Source organism: Carcharhinus amblyrhynchos, chromosome 3 (genome assembly GCF_965287045.1).
Source record: "Carcharhinus amblyrhynchos chromosome 3, sCarAmb.v2.hapA, whole genome shotgun sequence".
Lineage (NCBI taxonomy): Eukaryota > Metazoa > Chordata > Chondrichthyes > Carcharhiniformes > Carcharhinidae > Carcharhinus > Carcharhinus amblyrhynchos.
The window spans coordinates 138,459,708-138,481,106 of record NC_137326.1 but is presented as its reverse complement, the minus strand read 5'-3'; the positions used below and the strand labels follow the sequence as shown (position 1 = coordinate 138,481,106).

The 21,399-nt window shown below is 43.3% G+C and overlaps 1 protein-coding gene across 1 annotated transcript; it reads left to right on the top strand.

Annotated features, from left to right (window-relative positions):
• The first annotated feature begins 10,404 nt into the window (after positions 1-10,404).
• LOC145341292 (extracellular calcium-sensing receptor-like) lies at positions 10,405-20,756 on the top strand. The gene is made up of 6 exons (XM_080186213.1): positions 10,405-10,514; positions 12,334-12,625; positions 14,966-15,796; positions 16,016-16,249; positions 19,571-19,694; positions 19,849-20,756. Exons 1-6 carry the CDS (start codon positions 10,405-10,407, stop codon positions 20,754-20,756), a joined length of 2,499 nt encoding a protein of 832 aa, XP_080042339.1.
• Positions 20,757-21,399: the final 643 nt, after the last annotated feature.

Here is a 21,399-nt window from a genome sequence, read left to right as displayed (position 1 = left end):
TGAAAAGTAAGAAGTAACAACGGAACTGTCCCCTGGCCTCAAGCTTCCTGCGGTTGAATTGAACGGAATGAAAATCAGGATGATTTTATAAAGGGCGGGAAATAGGTTTTCGCCGGATAGCGATGGTGAAGATGACACTCTGTGGAGTCAATTTTCCTTCTCTCAGAATCTTGCATATTTTAATACATTTTAAAGCACTGTCACACTTCCTGCTATTACCACTGTTGCAAACTCTACTGCAATGAATGTTGAATTTTCAGCGTGTTGTGTTCATTTATACCCAATTCACTTCAAATAAAAAATGCCCTTCCTTTCCTGGAACATTCTTCCCAGGCACCGATACATTCGCTGGAAGAAGGTATAATGTTGACCGTTAACTGCATATTTCATCAAAATAAAATCACCTTTGCTCGACTATAGATGTTAGTTTTGGGTCTCTTTTCGGTACCTCTGATTTAAACGCTACGTGTACAAACCACATTACAAAGCCTTAAGCGCATCAACTTGAATGGAAGTTAATGCCGGATTGCCAGCAGCTAACGAAACCCCCTCTAAACTGAGACCCCCTTTGCCCTCTCAAATGAATATAAATTCTCCCTTAAAATCATTCAGGGAAAAGCATGATGCCCTGGCGAAGATTAATCTCGTCACTAAACACCATTAGCATGTCGTTTATCTGATTTCAGTTTATGGGATCTTGCTTTGCACAAATTTAGATGCTGTATTTCTCTACATTGTAACCCTAATTGCACTTCCAAAATAATTTATTAGCGATGGAGAGCTTTGGGGTATCCTCAGATTATAAAACGCATTATTTAAATGCAGATTTCTCTTGCTAATCTACTTAATGAACAGGTTGTAATATACTTAAGGACCCCACCCACCCGGACTTTCTCTCTTCTACATGATTCAATCGGGAAAAAAGACACAAAAGTCTGAGGACACCTAACAATCGACTCAAGAATAGTTATTTTCCTGCTGTCATCAGATTTTTGAATGGACCTACCTCACATTAATTTGTGATATGGACATACCGTTGGACTGGGGCACAGTGCCGCATTCAGTTGACCTTTCTCTACTCCCCTTAGCAATGGCTGTAACACTCTCTCCTTTCCTTTTCTATGAACGGTATGCTTTGTCTGTTTAGCGTGCAAGAAATAATACTTTTCACTGTAGGCTAATATATGTGATGATAATAAATCAAATCAAATCAAATTAGTCTGACTCCGGTAATGCAGTCTGAAGGCAATTATTCTTCTTCAGGGAAAGATTCAGCTGGGGGATTCGGCTACTTTGGGTGTGCTTTGAAGCTGTAGCAGTTCAACCTCTACTGACGGGACAAAGCATCTTTTGGATATAATTCATGAGGAGAATTCTCCTCTGATTCAGAAAACTCTTTTGACGGACTACTCTCTTGCCCATTTCAAAGGCTGAGGGGTGAAAAATGTCTGAGACTCATTGCAGTATCAATTGTAGACACAACGTCCAGAGTTGAATAAAATTAGAAAGAGAAGGAGGAGGAGGAAGAGAAGGGTGAGAAAAGGAGGGAGTCCGGGGCGCTTCACAATGCTCTTGTTCCTCAGGAATGGGACAGAATAGCGCAAGAACCCGAGGATCAAGAGGAACCCAGAAACCCCCAGGGGGAAGAGGGGAGGCGGGGGTGGGGGGCGGGGAGGGGGTGCACACGAAGCTCTGTTACGCCATGGGTGTACGGAGAGCGATTTGGTTACCTGCAATTGATTGAGACTCGGTGCAGAAGACTTCAGGGTTCAATAGCGATTGTGGCACGATGATACGAGATTTTAAGAACATAAGAAATAGGAGCAGGAGTAGGCCATTTAGCCCTTCGAGCCTGCCCCGCCATTCAATAAGATCATGGCTGATCTGTCATGTCTCAGTTCCACCTTCCCACCCTCTCCCCATAACCCTTAATCCCCTCTCTTATCAAAAACCCATCAACCCGCGTCTTAAAAATATTTAGCGAGGCAGCCTCCACCACTTCAACGGGCAGAGAATTCCAGAGATTCACCACCCTTTGAGTGAAGAAGTTCCCCCTCAACTCCGTTCTAAACCGCCCCCCTTTATCTTGAGGCTGTGCCCTCTAGTCCTACTGTCCTTTCTGAGCGGGAAGAGCCTCTCCACCTCTATCCTATCCATCCCATTCATCATCTTATACGTCTCAATGAGATCTCCCCTCATTCTTCTAAACTCTAACGAGTACAAGCCTAGTTTATTCAGCCTCTCCTCATAGTTCAACCCCCTCAACTCCGGAATCAGCCTAGTAAACCTCCTCTGCACTCCCTCCAAGGCCAAAATATCCTTGCATAAGTGTGGCGACCAAAACTGCACACAGTACTCCAGCTGCGGCCTCACCAGTGCCCTGTACAGTTGCAGCAAGACCTCCCTACTTTTATATTCAATCCCCCTCGCTATGAAGGCCAGCATCCCATTTGCCTTCCTGACCACCTGCAGGCTGGGTTTTTGCGACTCATGCACAAGGACCCCGAGGTCCCTCTGCACCGTCGCATGCTGCAGTTTTTCGCCATGTAAGTAATGGTCCTTCCTACCATTTTTCCTACCGAAGTGGACAACTTCACACTTGCCAACATTAAATTCCATTTGCCAGTTCCTGGCCCATTCGCCCAACCTATCTAGATCCTTCTGCAGACTTTCCACGCCCTCCGCACAATTTGCCGTTCCACCAATCTTGGTGTCATCAGCAAATTTCGACACCATACACTCGGTTCCCTCCTCCAGATCATCTACATAAATGGTAAATAGCTGAGGCCCCAGCACCGACCCCTGGGGCACTCCACTAGTCACCAACCACCAATCCGAATAGCACCCATTGACCCCCACTCTCTGCCTCCTATTTGACAGCCAATCCCCTATCCACGCTAACACCCTACCCCCAAATGCATGCCCCCTGACCTTCTGTAATAACCTCTTGTGTGGCACCTTATCAAACGCCTTCTGAAAATCAAGAAACAGTTGCTGGCAGGGTATCCCATTAAACTGCCATCGGATGATGCTTGTCGCAATGAAGGTGACTTCTTCACAGCTGGCTCATTCTAGACAACCTGTGGAGAGCTCAGTGTAATAGTACAGCCTGCTGCACACTGATCCATCAAGGTATTCACAGGTGCAATGTTCCAATGGGTTGCAAACTATTACATCTCAGTCATGCAGAATAACCAAAATCAAACATAGAACATAGAACATTACAGCGCAGAACAGGCCCTTCGGCCCACGATGTTGCGCCGACCAGTTAAAAAAAAATGACCCTCTAACCTAAACCAATCCCTTTCCATCCATAAACCTATCCACAGATCTCTTAAACGCCCCCAAACTAGGCGCATTTACAACTGCAGCAGGCAGGGCATTCCAATCTGTCACCACCCTCTGGGTAAAGAACCTACCCCTGACATCCGTCCTATAACTACCACCCCTTAATTTAAAGCTATGCCCCCTCGTGCTAGCTTTCTCCATCCGAGGAAAAAGGCTATCACTGTCCACCCTATCCAAACCTCTAATCATCTTATATGTTTCAATAAGGTCCCCTCGCAGCCGCCTTCTTTCTAATGAAAACAACCTCAAATCCCTCAGTCTCTCCTCATAGGACCTCCCCTCCATACCAGGCAACATCCTGGTAAACCTCCTCTGCACCCTCTCCAAAGCCTCCACATCCTTCCTATAATGTGGGGATCAGAACTGCACACAATACTCCAAATGCGGACGCACCAGAGTTTTGTACAGTTGCAACATGATGCTGTGGCTCCTAAATTCAATCCCCCTACCAATAAACGCCAAGACACCATATGCCTTCCTAACAACCCTATCTACTTGATTCCCAACTTTCAGGGATCTATGTACACATACACCTAGATCCCTCTGTTCATCCACACTATTCAGAGCCCTACCGTTAGCCCTATACCCTACACATCCATTATTCCTGCCAAAGTGAATTACCTCACATTTTTCCGCATTAAACTCCATCCTCCACCTCTCGGCCCAGCACTGCAACTTGTCCAAGTCTCCCTGTAGACTAAGACACCCTTCCTCACTATCTACTACACCTCCGACTTTGGTGTCATCAGCAAATTTACTAATCCACCCAGCTATACCCTCATCCAGATCATTTATAAAAATTACAAACAGCAGTGGCCCCAAAACAGATCCCTGAGGCACACCACTCGTAACTGAACTCCATGACGAATACTTACCATCAACCACCACCCTCTGTCTCCTATCCACCAGCCAATTCCGAATCCAATTTCCTAAATCACCCTCAATCCCATACATCTGCAATTTCTGCAGGCTTCCATGGTGAATCTTATCAAACGCTTTACTAAAGTCCATATATACCACGTCAACTGCCTTACCCCTATCCACCCCTTTGGTCACTTTCTCAAAAAACTCAATAAAGTTAGTAAGGCACGATCTACCCTCCACAAAACCACGCTGACTATCTCTAATCATTTCATTACTCTCCAAATAACTATAAATCCTATCTCTAATAATTTTTTCTAAAACCTTGCCCACAACAGAAGTAAGACTCACCGGTCTATAATTCCCAGGGAAGTCTCTGTTCCCCTTCTTAAACAATGGGACAACATTCGCTAACCTCCAATCTTCTGGCACTATACCGGTGACCAACGACGACCTGAAGATCAGAGCCAGAGGCTCTGCAATCTCCTCCCTTGCCTCCCAGATAATCCTAGGGTAAATCCCGTCCGGCCCAGGGGACTTATCTATTTTCAAACCCTCAAGAATAAATAGCACATCCTCCCTATCAACTGCAATACTGTCCAGTTTACAACCCTGTAACCCAGAGTTCTCCACAGCTACATTTATGTCCCCCTGCGAGAACACCGAAGAGAAATATTGGTTCAATGCCTCTCCAATCTCTTTCGGTTCCACACATAAATTCCCACTGCTGTCTCTAACGGACAGAGCCCGGGAATTTGCAGCAATTGCGGGTTTCACTAGGATGCAAGAAGCCATTGACTGCTCATTAAGACCTCTGCGAGACCACCTTGCACCTTTATTAACAGAAATTACTTGTGTTCAATCAACGTGAGGCTGGTGCTTGGCCATACTCAATGGGTTACACAGGTGCGTGCCAGGTACCCGGGCAGCAGTCATGATTCCTACATCCTTAGGGACTTACATTCCACATCAGTGCATGGGCCTGGATATGGTGGAGGGATGGCTAAGGGATAATAAAGGTTATCACAGAAAATATGGCTGATGGGGTTTGTGTGTCCTCAGAGCTGACACAGGGAGCAGATGCAATGAGAGATACGAAAGCACCAGAGCCACTCTCGCGCTGAAGGTCAGTTGCCTAAGGATTGGATTCCTGTACCTGGACAGATCTTGAGTTGCATCATCCTGTCCCCCTCATATGCGTCTGAAAAAGTGGTGGTTTGCTGCGCAGTCAATGGCATCACCATGCAAAGTAGAGATGCCCTGGAGGATGAGACATGTTTTAGAAACCAGGTCAGAAATTCCAAGGTATATTATGGAGTTAGCTGAGTCCCAACCTTTACTCCTGATTTTGGCATTAGAGCGAATATAATGTGTCTCGCTCCAGGTATGATTCAAGTGACCCACTACAAAGCTTTTATCAGACAAATGCTTTCTAAAAACAAACTTAGAAAATAACAAAATGACTTACTAAACTATGAAGTATTAAACACTTTAACATGAAAAATATAATTCCTCTGTCTCCCTCTCTCCCCTCCCCCCTCCGCCTTCATTGTTTTCTATGCCTATCTTGAAGAAGTACTTCTTTTATCCAAAGTATAATTCCTAACAGCTTACTATCTCGATTGTTCCAAAAGAACAGCATCTCCCATAGAGATAAATTCCTTCTTTGGAACGAGCTAGCACAGAGATGCTTATGTAGGTATTAGATATTCAGGCTTTTGACACTTCTGGAAAGTAATCTGGGCATACATCTGTCTTCTAAAATTCATGCAGCAACTTGCAGGCAGAGCTCAGCCATCTCCGATAGAATCTCAGAGAAAAAGAAAAATGCCTGGCAGTTTCCAGTCTCCGCTTCAAACTGATCAAGAAGCACTCTGTAAAAAGACCCAAAGCAGAACTGCATTGAGTTCTCTGTGAAAGCCCAAGCACATCTAGTCATAGGGCCTTGCTTGTCAATCAACTTAATCAACGCTCACTCTGAAATACCCCAGGAAAAAACATCACACAGCAGAACTCTGCACTTGTTCAGATTAAAATTGAAATCGCAGCCATCAAGATCAATTATACTGCTGCAGAAACAATACAGTACTGCTGGATCCAGCCAAAATATCTCCAGTGAAATGGAAGGGACTGGACATTTAGCACAGAAATATGATTACCATACATTTATTAAAGGCACAGTGTCATCACATCTTTCTCTTAAGAAAAAGTGAACCATCAATATGCCAAAATTGCTTTATTTTTAAAACCTTTTAGTTTTATACTACCGGTACACTACTATATATTTATATATGCATTTTTATAAAATTGAAACATGCAAACATAACAGTATTATACTCCATTTTTATCCTTTTCTTCTACCATCGAACATTCCTTCTTTCATCAAATTTGTGAAAACACATCAGCCATCATATTCATTCTCCATGCAACATGTATAATTTTCAAATTAAATGGCTATAATAATGAACACCATCTAAATAGTGCTGCATTTTTATTCTTAAAGTTTTCTGAAAACATCAAAGGATTGTGCTCAGTGGACAAAACCACCTCAGATGAATTACTGGAAACATAAATGTTAAAATGGTGCAACACCAGCACCAAACTCAATGTCTCTTTCACAATGCTTGCATATGTCTCCTGTTGATGCTTTAACTTAAAAAAAAACCAATAGGCTTTCTATCTTCTCGTTGTCTTCTCATAATGATACAGCACCAATACCCACAGCACTTCCATCAATAGTCATCTTGAATGGTTTTGCCATAATTTGGTGTGGTGACTATTTGGGGAGTCATTCACACAAGTTTTCAGGCTATCAGATTTCTGAGGACACTCAGCCATCCACTGAAATTTGCTGCATTTATTTCGCAGGTCAGTCAGTGGAACATTCGCACTGCTAAAATTCAGCACACATTTTCTGTAAAAACCACTCATGTCCAGGGATTTCAATATACCCTTCTCGTCTCCCCAGTTGGGAACTCCCCAATAACCTTTGTTTCCAGATCACGTCGGGCCATCTGTCCATGTCCAATTGTATGGCTGAGTAACGTGACTTGGATTTTTGCAAACTAACTCTTAACCAAGATTACCACCAAACCCGCCTCCTGAAGTCGATTGAACAATGCCATTGTGTGCTCCAATTGTTACTTCCAAGTATGACTAAAAATCAGCAGATTGTCTACACAACTCGACAATCTGGAAATTACCTCACTTGTTTATTGGAAAGGTGGCTGAGACATTTCTTGTTCCAAATGCCATGAATTTGAACGGGTACAAACCATTTGATGATAGAAAAGCTGTAATCTCCTTCATTCTTTCGAATAAAGGTACCTGCCTACCTCCTTCGAGTAAGTCAAATTTGGAAATAAAAGTTGTTTGTCCCACCCTCGCAATGCAGTCTTCCAACTGAGGAATATGGTATTAATCTGACATTGTAACTGCATTAACTTTTCTATAGTTCACATACAAGCATTAAGTACCATCCGGTTTTGGTACCATTACTTTGGCTGTGCTCCAATTGATGCAACTCATTTCAATTATGTCATTTTCAATCTCGTTTTGAAGCTAAAGCCAACTTTAATAAGTTAAATCAATAAAAATGTTTCTTAATTGGGACAACATTTCCTACATCTACATCATGATGGTTGGAGTGTTTGCTTTAATCTGGGCTAATGCCGTTTTGTTATTTTAATGTTTTCCCCTAGAGCTTTCAGGGTTTGATTAGGTTGATTGCCAGCCTGGCATCCTGGTACTGCTCACTGGGCACCGCTGGCACTGCCAGTGGAAATGCCCACTGGGCACTGGGCAGTGCCAAGAGGGAAGAGAAGCACGGGACAGATCCAATCGGGTGCAGAACCAGACAAGGCAGGTGGAAGGGAAGAGGGAACTCGGCATGGAAGATTGGTGATGCTTGGCGGGTGAAGGGCGGGGGGGGGGGGGGGGGCGCGCTGGGGGTTTGGGGGGAGGCGGACGGCGGGGCTGGCAATGTGCGCGGTGGAGGGAGTCGGGATCAGCGATCAAGAGTGGGGAGGAGCATGTCAACCCATATCCCTATGCACTGGGAGATTAGTGTAGGCACAGTGGCCCCCTCGGCAGTCGGACACTGGCCTGGAGGGTGGGATTGGTATGAATCGGCTGACGGCCTTCTTGCTGCACAGATTGCCGTAAATTCATTTCACTAAGGTTATCCAAAAACGGGGTGGAAAACCTTCTGCTTTCCCTCCCATTGGGCCATTTGAATTTTTTCGGGAAAATCACAGCAAGTAACTCACCTCCTGACTGACAAAACTCTGTTCACAAACTAGAAAGCACAAGTCAGGGACATGATTTAAAAAAAAACTTTCAGAGGATTTGGGAAGTCGCTGGCTGGGCCAACATTTATTACTCATTGTTAATTGACCTCGAACTGAGGGCGTTCAAAAGTCAACCACATTTCTGTGGATCTCGAGACACGTGTAGGTCAGACCGGGCAAGGGTGGCAGATTTCCTTCGCTGAAGGACATTAATGAAGTACTTGGTTTTTCATGGCAACCGGCAGTAGTTTTCATGGTCATCATTCGATATTTGTTGAATTTCATTAGGGTCATGGCAGGATCGAACCCAGCCACTCAGGGTGACCTTGGGCCTCTGGATTGCTAGGCCAATGACAATACTATTATATCGTATATCCCCTTAATGGAATGCTGTCCACTGGCCTCATGATGCAATTCCACGGACACGGAAGAAGCTCAACATCACCCAGGAACACCTACACTACATGGGCCTAAACGGTGCAAGAAGGCGACTCAACAGCACAATTTTATGGACACATAGATAAGTGCAGCAAATGTTGGCCTTGTCAGCGACGCCGAAATTCCATGAAAGTACAGGAGAAGACTCGGAGTGAATCATGTTTGGTTTAGGTTTATGGTAACTGGTACCAGTAGCTTCTGCAGCCTTTGGGGACGCAGGTAGAACAAGTTCACCATGCTTCCTGGTTTGAAGGCACCTGAAGTTGTTTCAGTTGGGTTCTAACACATGTTTTCCAACCCAGAGTGCGCTTTGATGGGCAGTATTTACATGTTGTCGAGCTGGATACCGTTTCGCTGTTACATTGTGATTCATTGTTTCCGACAGCAGTGAAAATATCTCCAATGCGGTCACATCGTTTGCCCTGACCTACATTTATCCAGAAAAAGCAAAGAGATCTTATGAATTTGTAACGTTTAGAAAATGCTGGAAATATCTATTAAGTTTGACAGCAGCTGTTTGGAAAGAAAAATAAAGATAATGATCTTTTTACTGCGTGTTATAACCTGCAGAAATACTAAGCAATGAGAGCAGGGCCCTCTCAGTGCGGTTCTTTGACATCTGTTATCACATTCAAAATGTGAGGCAGTTCATTTCACACCAGGAAAACAATGTGGATGAATATTTTTTAATGGATGAGCCAATGCTGATTTAGTTTCACCTCTGCGCAACTCCCGGAACTTCAAATTCTCATCAAATTATAGAATGTTAACCTTTAATTGAATCTTCACCCTGCTACTAAATGTCTCTTTCAGCGCAATGGTTTGAAGTGTTGAATATGAGGCTACTTCCCCGCAGATCGACACCAAACACTTTCTCAATAGATGCACTGACAATAGAACATAAGAACATAAGAAATAGGAGCAGGAGTAGGCCATCTAGCCCTTCGAGCCTGCCCGGCCATTCAATAAGATGATGGCTGATCTGAAGTGGATCAGTTCCACTTTCCTGCTTTCTCCTCATAACCCTATAACCTATAATAGCAGTCCCACACCTTGCCGGTGCTGAGCATGTACTGAACATAGAACAGACTATCTTCCAAATATGGTAACTGGTCTTCAGTGTACTCATTTCATCTAACTAAAATATCAGGGACACAATAGCCCCGAGCGCTGGAAAATATGACATGAGCCTCCCCTATATGATAGAGAATGAGCGTCAGTAAGATTTGTGTTGGAAAACACTTGGGACTGGTGTATGCGGTTAAATATTCCCCGTGTAGAGTGTTGCTTACAGCAGAGTGCTGTCACTCCGATCCGAAACACCCTTCCCAGTAACTCCTGAGAATCTCTTTCAGTTTTCCTGATGCCATTTTATTCCATTTGGAGCGTTTTATTACTGATGCCGATCCAGATTGTAGGATCCGGCCTTGATCTGACATGCCAACTTCGGGAAAGGTTCAACCCTGGAATGTTTCGGGATGGAGACGTCATTCTGGGTGGTTTATTCGCAATCCATTTAAGAGCAGCTCCGGATTATAACTCGTTCCAATCGAAACCTCAACCTGTGCGCTGTGTGGAGTGAGTGAGAGTTATATTTGGTCATTCTGTTTGACAATACTCCGGTCTGGAATGGAATCTCGCCTAAGCATAGTTTAATGTTGAGTTCACTGAGTCTTTTTTGGGTAGTTGTTATCCTTCCAGGTTTTTAAATTCGTGGCTTTTCTTCTCCCGTCTCCTTTGAGTCATTTAGTTATCGAGCTCTGATATGTTGGGTAATTCGCTGAGGCCAGAGAAACTTGGACAGTTTTCCTCAGGGCAGGGAATGCTAAGGTGTAGAGGTGTTTAATATTATCAGGGTATTTGATGCGGTAAAGTTGTTTACAGTTATTTAAAAAGAAAACATAAAGTGCTGGGAATGCTGGTTGGGACTGGCAGCATCCGTGGAGGAGGAAGCGGGGTTAATATTGTGAATCGAATATGGTTCGTATTCAGAACCAATGGATGTATCTTTTGTAGAGGAGATAAAGGATCCTTGCAGGGTCCAGAGAGGTGCAATGAGCTGTATCTATTTCGAGTCATAGAGGTTTACAGCATGGACTCAGGTCCTTCGGCCCAACCTGTCCATGCCATCCCTTTTTTAACCACTAAGCTAATCCTAATTGCCCATATCCCTCTATACCCATCATACCCATGTAACTGTCTAAATGCTTTTTAAAAGGCAAAATTGTACCCGTCTCTACTACAACCTCTGGCAGCTTATTCAGACAGTCTCGCACCTTCTGTGTGAAAAAAAGTGCCCCTCTGGACCCTTTCGTATCTCTCTTCTCTCACTTTAAACCAACGTCCTCTCGTTTTAGACACCTTTGCCTTTGAGAAAAAAATTGGTCTATCAGGCTGATCTATGCTCCTCATTATTTTATAGACCTCTATAAGATCAACCCTGAGCTTCTTAGGCCTCCCAGAGAAAAAGTCCCAGTCTATCCAGCCTCTCCTTATAACTCAAAACATCAAGTCCCGGTTGCGTCCTTGTAAATCTTTTCTGCACTCTTCCTAGTTTAACAATACCCTTTCTATGATAAGGTGACCAGCACCGCACAGAGTTTTTTTTAGCATTAAATGTTTACTTGGGATGAGGTAGAGGGCAGTTTAGTGCAGTTGCTGTAATCTTATAAGAATGCGGGTCGATCAGTGAGCAGAATGCACAGCTTAACCCAACTGGCAGAATAAGCAGAGAGCAGGTGAGAGTTGTTTTCATCGTGTGTTTTTCTGATCTGGAATTCATTGCCTGAAAGGATGGGAGAAACGGATTTAATTGTAATTCTTGGAAGTGATTTGGATATTGAGTTGAACAGGAGGCATTTCCATGCGGAGTGGGATTATTGGGATTGCAGCGGATCTGTTGAGCCGACAAACTTCATTTTGTGTTAGATCTCGCGATGGAATGTGCGAAGATCGAAAACAGGTCTGGAGATTAGCGGAAAAAGACAGAATACTGCAGATGCTAGAATCTACCGCAACAAGCAGTTACTTGGATAAGCTGGGTATAGAGGGATATGGACCAAAAGTGGATAATTGGAACTAGCTTAGTGGTTAAAAAAGGGCGGCATGGACAAGTAGAGCTGTAAACCTCTATGACTTGAAATAGATACAGCTCATTGTGCCGCGCTGTACCGTGCGAGGATTGTCGAGTTTTCCCAGCATTTTCTGTTTCTGGTGCTGCTATCTACCCACCTTGTTCCATGTACCCCCCCCCCCCGCCCACTTTAAACATCTGCAGCATGTAATCTGCCCGTCAAAACATAAATTCTTTCAAGTTTTTCTCAGCATTGTAATGAACAATGATACAGCCGAAATTTTATTGTCTTGAAATAAGTATAACTCTATAAATGTGTGGCAGGTTTAGCCAAAGTGGACTGCGGTGGGCGCTAACTATGGTGTTTGCCATTGAAGAAATAAATGGGAACCCAGATTTGCTTCCTAACATCACCCTGGGCTACAAGATTTTCGACAGCTGTGACACACCATCTGAAGGGCTTAAAGGAGCTTTCAAATTACTAAATGGGAAAGACAGAATCACTTCCAATGACGCGTGTGCTGGCGTTCCATCAGTATCCATGATTGTTGGAGATGGCGGATCATCGCAATCTATCGCAGTATCGCGAGTAGTCGCTCCTTTCGCCATTGGTATGGTAAGATGTGTGAATGCATTCAACGGACGTGGCAAAAGCACACGGCCGTAATTACACTGACATAAATAAAATACTGTAAATGCTAGAAATCCGAAATAAAAACAGAAAATGCTGGAAATACGCAAAAGACCTGGCAGCATCTGTGGAGGGAGAAAAGAGGTGAAGAGTTAGAACTTAAGAAATAGAAACAGAAGTGTACTATTCGGACCTAGAACCTTCTCCTAATTCATTACTGAGCTAACATTCCTCACGTTCACTTTCCTGTTCTTTCCCCCTATTCCCTCATTGATCAATAACCTATTTATCTCAACCTTAAAAATACACAAGGACTCTGTCTCCTCAGTTGTCTGTGGCAAGGAGTTCCAGAAATTCCTACTCGTCTCAGTCTGAACTTGGCATCCCTTTATTCTGAGGCTATGCCCCTTGGTCTAAGCCTCTCCCACGAGGAGAAACTTCATCTCAATTTTTAATCTGACAAGCCCTCTTCAGAAATCGTAATATTTCAATGAGATCACCTCTCATTCTTCTAAATTACACTGAGTGGAGTCCGAACTTGTTTAACCTTTCCCCATAAGGCAATTCCTTCATACCTGTGAACATCTTAGTGAACCTTCTCTGAACTGTCTCCAATGAAATTATGCCTTTCCTGACATCCGGGGATCACAACTACTCACAATATTCTAGATGTGCCTTCACCAGTTCCCCTAAAACGTTAACTCCGTTTGTCTCTCTACGGTTGCTGCAAGACCTATTATTTAAATGGTAAAAAAAAATTCCAGTATGCTGCTGTTCAGAGGGACCTGGGTGTCCGTGTGCAGGAATCTCAAGGCGTTGGTGTACAGGTAATTAAGAAGGCAAATGGAATTCTGCCCTTCATTGCTAAAAGGATGGAGTTTAAAAACAGCGAGGTTATGTTGCAGCTGTATAAGATGCTGGTGAGGCCACACCTGGAGGACTGTGTACAGTTTTGGTCTCTTACTTGAGAAAAGATGTATTGGCACTGGAGAAGGTGCAGAAGAGATTCACTAGATTGATCCCGGCGTTGAGAGGGTTGGCTTATGAGGAGAGACTGAGTAGACTGGGGCTATACTCATTGGAATTCAGAAGAATGAGGGGAGATCTTATAGAAACATATAAGATTATGAAGGGAATAGATAAGATAGAAACAGGGAAGTTGTTTCCACTGGCGGGTGAAACTAGAACTAGGGGGCATGGCCTCAAAATAAGGGGGAGCAGATTTAGGACTGAGTTGAGGAGAAACTTCTTTACACAAAGTATTGTGAATCTGTGGAATTCCCTGTCCGTGAAGCAGTTGAGGCTACCTCATTGAATGTTTTTAAGGCAAGGATAGATACATTTTTGAATAGTAAAGGAATTAAGGGTTATGGTGAGCGGGCGGGTAAGTGGAGCTGAATCCACCAAAAGATCAGCCATGATCTTATTGAATAGTGGAGCAGGCTCGAGAGACCAGATGGCCCAATCCTGCTCCTAGTTCTTATGTTCTAAGACCTGCTGATTCTTTTAAACATTTTAGCCTTTACATTTAATTACATTTAACTGGAGAGGCAAGAAATCTCTATAATTAGGGTACACAGATTGAAGAGGAATTTGCAAGTGAACCAGATGATAGGTGAAGAGAATGGAAGGTTGTGGCGGATAGGGAGGTAGTGACTTAGTGGTAGTAATTCAGAGACCCATGTTAATGCTCTGGGGACCCAGGTTCAAATCCCACCTTTACAAATGATGGAGATAGAAATCAATAAAAAGTTCTGGAATTAAAAGTTTAATGATGAAAATTAAACCATTGTCAGAAAACCCCATCTGGTTCACAAATATTCTTTAGGGAAGGAAATCTGCAGTCCTCACCTGGCCTGTTCTATGTTCGATTCCATATCCACAACAATGCGTTTGATTCTGAAATGCCCTTTGAAATGGCGTGGGGAGAGGGGGGAGGCGGTGGGGGGCAACCGAGGTCGGGAAATAAATGTTAGCCCACTCAGCGATGCTCACAACCCAAGAATGAATAAAAATGTTGTGTTTGAGTTATCCGGAAAGAGCTACCGGTGGAATCAGAGTTAGCAGCAACTTTGAAACAGATTTATTGGATAAATAGATGAAAAGAAAATATTTACAGGATAATGAGTGGGGAGGGGTGGGGTCGGCGGGGGGGCGGGGGGCGGGGGTCGAAGGATGGGAGGGGGCGTTGTCTGCCGCCTGGTGGGGGCGCTGCGGACGGGAATTGAATAATTCAATGTTGTATGTTTCATGTGTAACCCGTGATTCTAAATGTCACACTTCATTAATTCTCTCTGTCTTCGCCTACCCTCCAACCCCAAACAGATCAGCTACTTCGCTTCATGTACATGCCTCAGTGATAAGCGTGAGTTCCCGACTTTTTTCAGGACAATTCCCAGCGATACCGTTCAGGTGAGAGCTTTAGTGCGGATTATACACCACTTCCGCTGGACTTGGATCGGAGCTGTGGCTGAAGATAATGATTATGGCCGATTCGGGATGAGGTCTTTAATTGAAGAAGCTGCGAAGTTTGACATTTGCATCGCCTACATCGAATTCCTCTCACCCGGTCGCACCAGAGAAAGGATGCGGCAGGTTGTGAATACCATTAAACATTCCTCGGCGAAGGTGATAATAATATTCTGCGGAGAGAGCGACGCCATGTCTTTGGTAAGCGAACTCCGAATGCAGAACATTACCGACATCCAATTGATAGCGAGTGAAGCCTGGGTCACATCATTCCAAATGTGGACAGCGGAAACTCGGGACATTTTAACGGGAACAATCGGGTTTGGAATCAGGAGAGCGGAAATTGCAGGACTGAGAGAGTTTCTAATCAAATTCCATCCTTCCACAGCTGTAGACAACCCATTTGTAGAAGAACTCTGGCGGGAAATCTTTGGCTGTAAAATCTCAAATCAGACTCTGGGAGAAAACATAACAGCTTCCTTTTACAAGCCATGTACAGGTTTAGAGAACTTGGAGACAATTGAGACTCCATTTACTGATGTATCGCAGTTAAGAATTTCCTACAATGTGTACAAAGCGGTGTACGCTGCAGCGCACGCACTTCATAACTTACAGTCGTGCGAAAATGGGAAAGGCCCATTTTTCAATAAAACATGTGGTCAAAAGTCAAACCACCTATCCTGGCAGGTGAGAAATTGCCTAACTCTAACCATAACCACAACTTCTATTCATTCTGTCAAGCTAACACAATTCTTGTTTCGCCAGAGACATCCCAAGAGCGCAGAGGAGACATGTCCCAAAATCGAATGACTGGGAATTTATGTCATGCTGCCTTAATTTCTCTGCAGACAATGCGAAACATTGTCAGAGTTACAGAAGATAATAATTGCTTTCCCTTTTCTAAAGCTTTTACAGTATCTGCGGGAGGTACGTTTCACAAACCAGTTCGGGGAGGAAGTAACTTTCGATGAATACGGAGATCCCATCGCGTCCTATGACCTGGTCAACTGGCAGAAGCGCCGTGATTGGTCGGTTGATTTTGTTAAAGTTGGTTATTATGATACAGCGTTACCGGAAGGAGAAGAACTCGCGTTGGATGAAAGGAGAATCGTTTGGCACAAAAGAGGGCTAGAAAAGAAAGTAAGTACATTTTTAATCCACCAAAGACTAGAAACGATGCCATGCCTCTGATGCCTTGAGGAGAAAGTGACATGGCAGTATTGTTACTGGACCAGTAATCCAGAAACCTAGGATAATGATCTGATAACCTGGGTTCGAATCCCACCAAGGCAAATGGTGGTATTTGAACTTGCTCAAAAATTTCTGGAAGTAAGAATTTACCGAGGACTATGAAACAATTTCGATTGTTGTAAAAGCCCATCAGTTTCACTAATGGCCTTTAGGGAAGGAAATCTGCCTTCATTACCTGGTCTAGCTTATATGTGACTTCAAAGCCACAGCAATGTGGTTGACAAAGTGTCCTCAGAGATGTGCAATAAGTGCTGGCCCAGCCAACTACGCCCATATCCCATGAGCAAACGAAAGTTCACTCTTTGCAGCTGCTCCACAGTCGAATTTATTTGAGCATTATTGTAGATGAGATTGAACCAGACTCCTGCGGTAGCGACCCGAGCGATTCTGTTCAGTCACATTTTCGAGAATGATTTTGAATGTTTGGGGTCAAGGTTAAGATCACTTGTCTTCCTAATATATATTCATGACATGGATTGTGGTGTCCAGGGTACGTTTGTAAGTTTTTCAGATTCTACGAAAATTGGAAAAGTCGTCAACAGTGATGAGGAGATTTTTGATCTTTGGAAGGACAGAATCATGTTTGTACATTGGGCTGACAGATGATAGAAGAAGTTCATGAAGAGAAATGTGATTTGATGCATTTTAGCAGGAGGAATATGGAGAGACATCTTAAACTAAAGGGAAATTCTCGAAAGGAGGAGCAGGAACAGATTGGCCTCGGTGTATAAGTACATGAGTCATTGAAGTGGAGGACACCTCGATAGAGCAGAGGTGGTACCGTAGGCTTTATTCATAGGGGCACTGAGTACACAAGTAAGAAGGTCATGTTGAACTTGTACAAGGCACTAGTTAGCCGTCAGCTGGAGATCGCGACCCGTTCTTGACGCCATACTTGAGGACGGATATGAAGACATTGGAGAGAATGGAGAAGAGATTGACGACAATGACTCCAGTGATAAAGAATTTTAGCTACGAGAGTAGATTGGAGTGGTTGGGATTGCCTTCGTTAGAGACTTGTTAGAGAAATTCAAAATCTGAGGGGTGAGGAGACTAAGTGAAATCACAGGATCACATTGTGCAGAAGAGGCCCTTTGGCCGAAGGTGTCTGCACTCACACATGAGAAACATCTGACCGACCGACCTACCTAATCCCATCTGCCACTACCTGACCCATATGAATTTTTTTTTTGTTCATTTGTGGGACATGGGCGTCCCTGGCCGGCCAGCATTTATTGCCCAACCCTCGTCGTTCTTGAGAAGGGAAGGTGGTGGTGAGCTCCCTTCTTGAATCGCTGCTGCCCATGTTCAGAGGGTTGACCCACAATGCCGTTAAGGAGAGATTCCAGGATTTTGACCCAACGACTGCGATGATGTGCCAATTGCTCATCCAGGTACTTTTTAAAGGACTTGGGGCAGCTCACCTCCTCCACCCTCACTGGCAGCGCATTCCAGAACGTCACCACCTTCTAGGAAAGAAAGGATTTTCTCACATTCCCCCTAAACCTCTTGACCCTCACCTTGAGCTTGTGTCACCTCGTGACTGAACGTTGAACTAAAGGACCAGCTGCTCCTTACCCACCCTGTCCAGTCGCCTCATAATCTTATACACGGCTAAACCTTTGACAAAGTTCCACGTGGGAGACACAAAGAAGGCAAATATACATGAGATGCATGATAATTTGATAAACTGTATTCAAAATTGGCTTAGTTGTAGGAGACAAAGGCTAATGACAGATGGCTGCTTTAGTTACTGGAAGACAGTGTCCAGAGTGATGTGTGCTGGGTCCCCTCTTATACATCATTTATATACTATTCTCAGGGTACTGACCAACAAAGGATGGCTTGTCAGTTAATGCACACGCCAAGAACAAATTCAAAATCTTTCTTATAAGCTTTGATCAGTCAAGGTCCAAGTGGAAACTATTCCAACAATACGATATTTGCACATAGTTATCCCCTGTATATCAATTTATAATTTATTATGTTCTTCAAAAGGAAGAGCGCCAGGTGAAGGTAACATAATAATGAATAGCATGGACAAAGCAAACACCAACATTTAAATTCAAGTGCATCACAAAAAAGAGAGACCCGAGATGAGTGGAATTTATTGAAATACTAACGAGAAACATTAAGACTTTTCGAGCAATCAATGAGGAACGTGCAGGTGAATTGTCAAATGAAACAAGATAACCTGTATCATGAAGGGCAGGTCATGTTTGACTAATTTGGTGGAATTTCTTGAGAACATTATATGCGCAGTGAACAATGGGTAACATGTGGATGTGGTGTACCTGGATTGACAAGGTGCCGCACCAAAGCCTGCTGCATAAGATAAAGGTGCACGGTGTTACGTGTAATGTATTAGCAAGGATAGAGGATTGGTTAACTAACAGAAAGCAAAGATTGTGGGTAAATGGGTGTTTTTCTGGTTGGCGATCAGTGACTAGTGGTGTGCCTCAGGGAATCACAGCTGGGACCGCAATGTTGGAGTTGGGGACCAAGTGCAGTTTGTCAAAATTCACAGATGACACTAAGATGGGTGGCAGAGCAAAGTGTGCAGAGGACGCTGAAAGTCTGCAAAGGGATATGGATAGTCTAAATGCGTAGGCGAGTGTCTGGCAGATGGAGTACAATGTTGGTAAATGTGAGGACATCCACTTTGGTAGCAATAACAGCAAAATCGACTATTATTTAAATGATAAAATAATGCAACATGCTGCTGTGAAGAAGGAGCTGGGTGTCCTGGTGCAAAAATCGCAAGGAGCTGGTTTTCAGGTGCAGCAGGTAATTAAGAAGGAAAATGGAATTTTCTCCTTCATTGCTAGAAGAATGAAGTTTAAAAACAGTGAGATTATATTGAATCTGTATAAAGTGCTGGTTCCCCAGAGCCCCAGAGCATTAGCCTCGGCCTTTAGATTAGTAGACGAGTTGACATTACCATTGTAGCGCCGTGTTCCCCATGAGCAATGAATGTAGTTGCAAAGGCAATTTCTGTTTTCATTACATTTCGATTTTTGAATTATAACCAAGTTACAGCGGTAGTAAGAAGAGACCACATATTCTCAGGTAGCAAAGGTACACTTATTGATAACACTAACAGTTATATTTGCGCATGACGTTAATACTTACTAAGGCTTCCTAGTTCCAATTTGCACGCTTTGTAAATAGTTAGGATTTGAGGATAAAATATTGTCTCTGTCTCCACAGGCCCCTGTCTCAGTGTGTAGTGATAGTTGTGTTCCAGGAACAAGAAGAGCTGTTCGTAAGGGACAGCCCATTTGCTGCTTTGACTGTTTACCGTGCGCTGATGGAGAGATCAGTAACCAGACAGGTAGGCAAGAATGAGAACATCCTTAATATTCCAGCAGGAAAAGTGCAAGTGGGAATTGCGTGTACCAAGGCATGGGCTGGATTTGCCATCAGAGCAGTTTTTATTAATTCCAAAAAGTGCATTTGAACTATTATTTGTACATTTCTGTCCACAGATTCTATCGAATGTATCAACTGCCCAACAGATTACTGGTCCAACGTTCCAAGAAATCAATGCATTCCGAAAGAGATTGAGTTTCTCTCGTTTCACGACAGTATGGGAATAACATTGGTGACAGTTTCACTGTTTGGAGCTTGTATCACAGGAGCTGTTGCAGTAGTTTTCTTTTATTTCATAAACACTCCCATTGTAAGGGCCAACAATTCTGAATTGAGTTTCCTCCTGTTAATCTCATTAATACTCTGCTTTCTCTGCTCCATTGCATTCATTGGACAGCCATCACCATGGTCATGTATGGTGCGTCACACTGTGTTTGGGATTAGTTTTGTTCTGTGTATTTCCTGTATTCTCAGTAAAACCCTGGTGGTGCTGATGGCATTTAAAGCAACCCTACCATCCAGTAATGTGATGAAATGGTTTGGACCCAAACAACAACGATCAATTGTCTTTCTTTGCACATTGATTCAAATCATAATATGTGTGATCTGGTTGGTGACATCTCCCCCAGTCCCAGTTAAAAACATGGAGTATCAGAGTGCAAAGATTATCCTTAAGTGTGACGTGGGTTCCACAGTATCTTTCTGGAGTGTTATAGGTTACATCGGGCTGTTAGCTTGCACGTGTTTGATTTTAGCTTTCCTGGCCCGAGCTTTACCGGACAAGTTCAATGAAGCTAAATTCATTACCTTTAGCATGCTCATCTTTTTTGCTGTTTGGATAACTTTTATTCCAACCTATGTGAGCAATCCGGGGAAATATGCGGTTGTGGTGGAAATATTTGCAATTTTAGCATCAAGCTATGGATTGCTGATTTGTATCTTTGCTCCAAAATGTTACATTATCTTGTTAAAATCAGAAGAGAACACCAAAAAGCACCTGATGGCTAAAAATATGCAACCTTAGCTAATTATACGAGTTTTGTAAATGCAGAAGTCTGAACGATGATAAAGAATTGGACATGTTGAATGACTAATGCAGTTTTACACTTAACACACAAGTTTTGAATTTTAATATTCCTGGCAATGTTTTCTGATAAGATTGCTCCAATTGAAGATACTTTCATCGGTGAATTACGTTATGAAATGTTCTTTTTGCAGAAACTAGAAGAGCAAATGTAAGATTTTGAGTGTCTGCTGACCAGGCTTAAGGCTGTATTTTGATTACTATTAATAAATGCAACTATAAAAGCGTAAAAAGGTTTCAAATGAACAAATTAGGTTGCTGTACAACACAAATGTATGGGAAGAAATGCCTGAAGTTCATCACCCATGAGAGGGGTGTGGAGGGATATGGTTCAAGTGCAGATCAGTGGGAGTAGGCAAAAAATGGTTCGGCACAGACAAGAAGGGCCAAAAGGCCTGTTTCTGAGCAGTAATTTTCTATGGTTCTATCCCACATGCGTGACACCCAATTGCTTCAAGCACGCTTCTGTCCTGCATATATCTGTAATGTGTTACATTTTTCCAGCTTTTGAGAGCATAGGTCAGTCCTTGTGCTTTTGCACTCAATTGGCTGTTATTGTTAAAGAGGTTTCTCTGACAGAAAT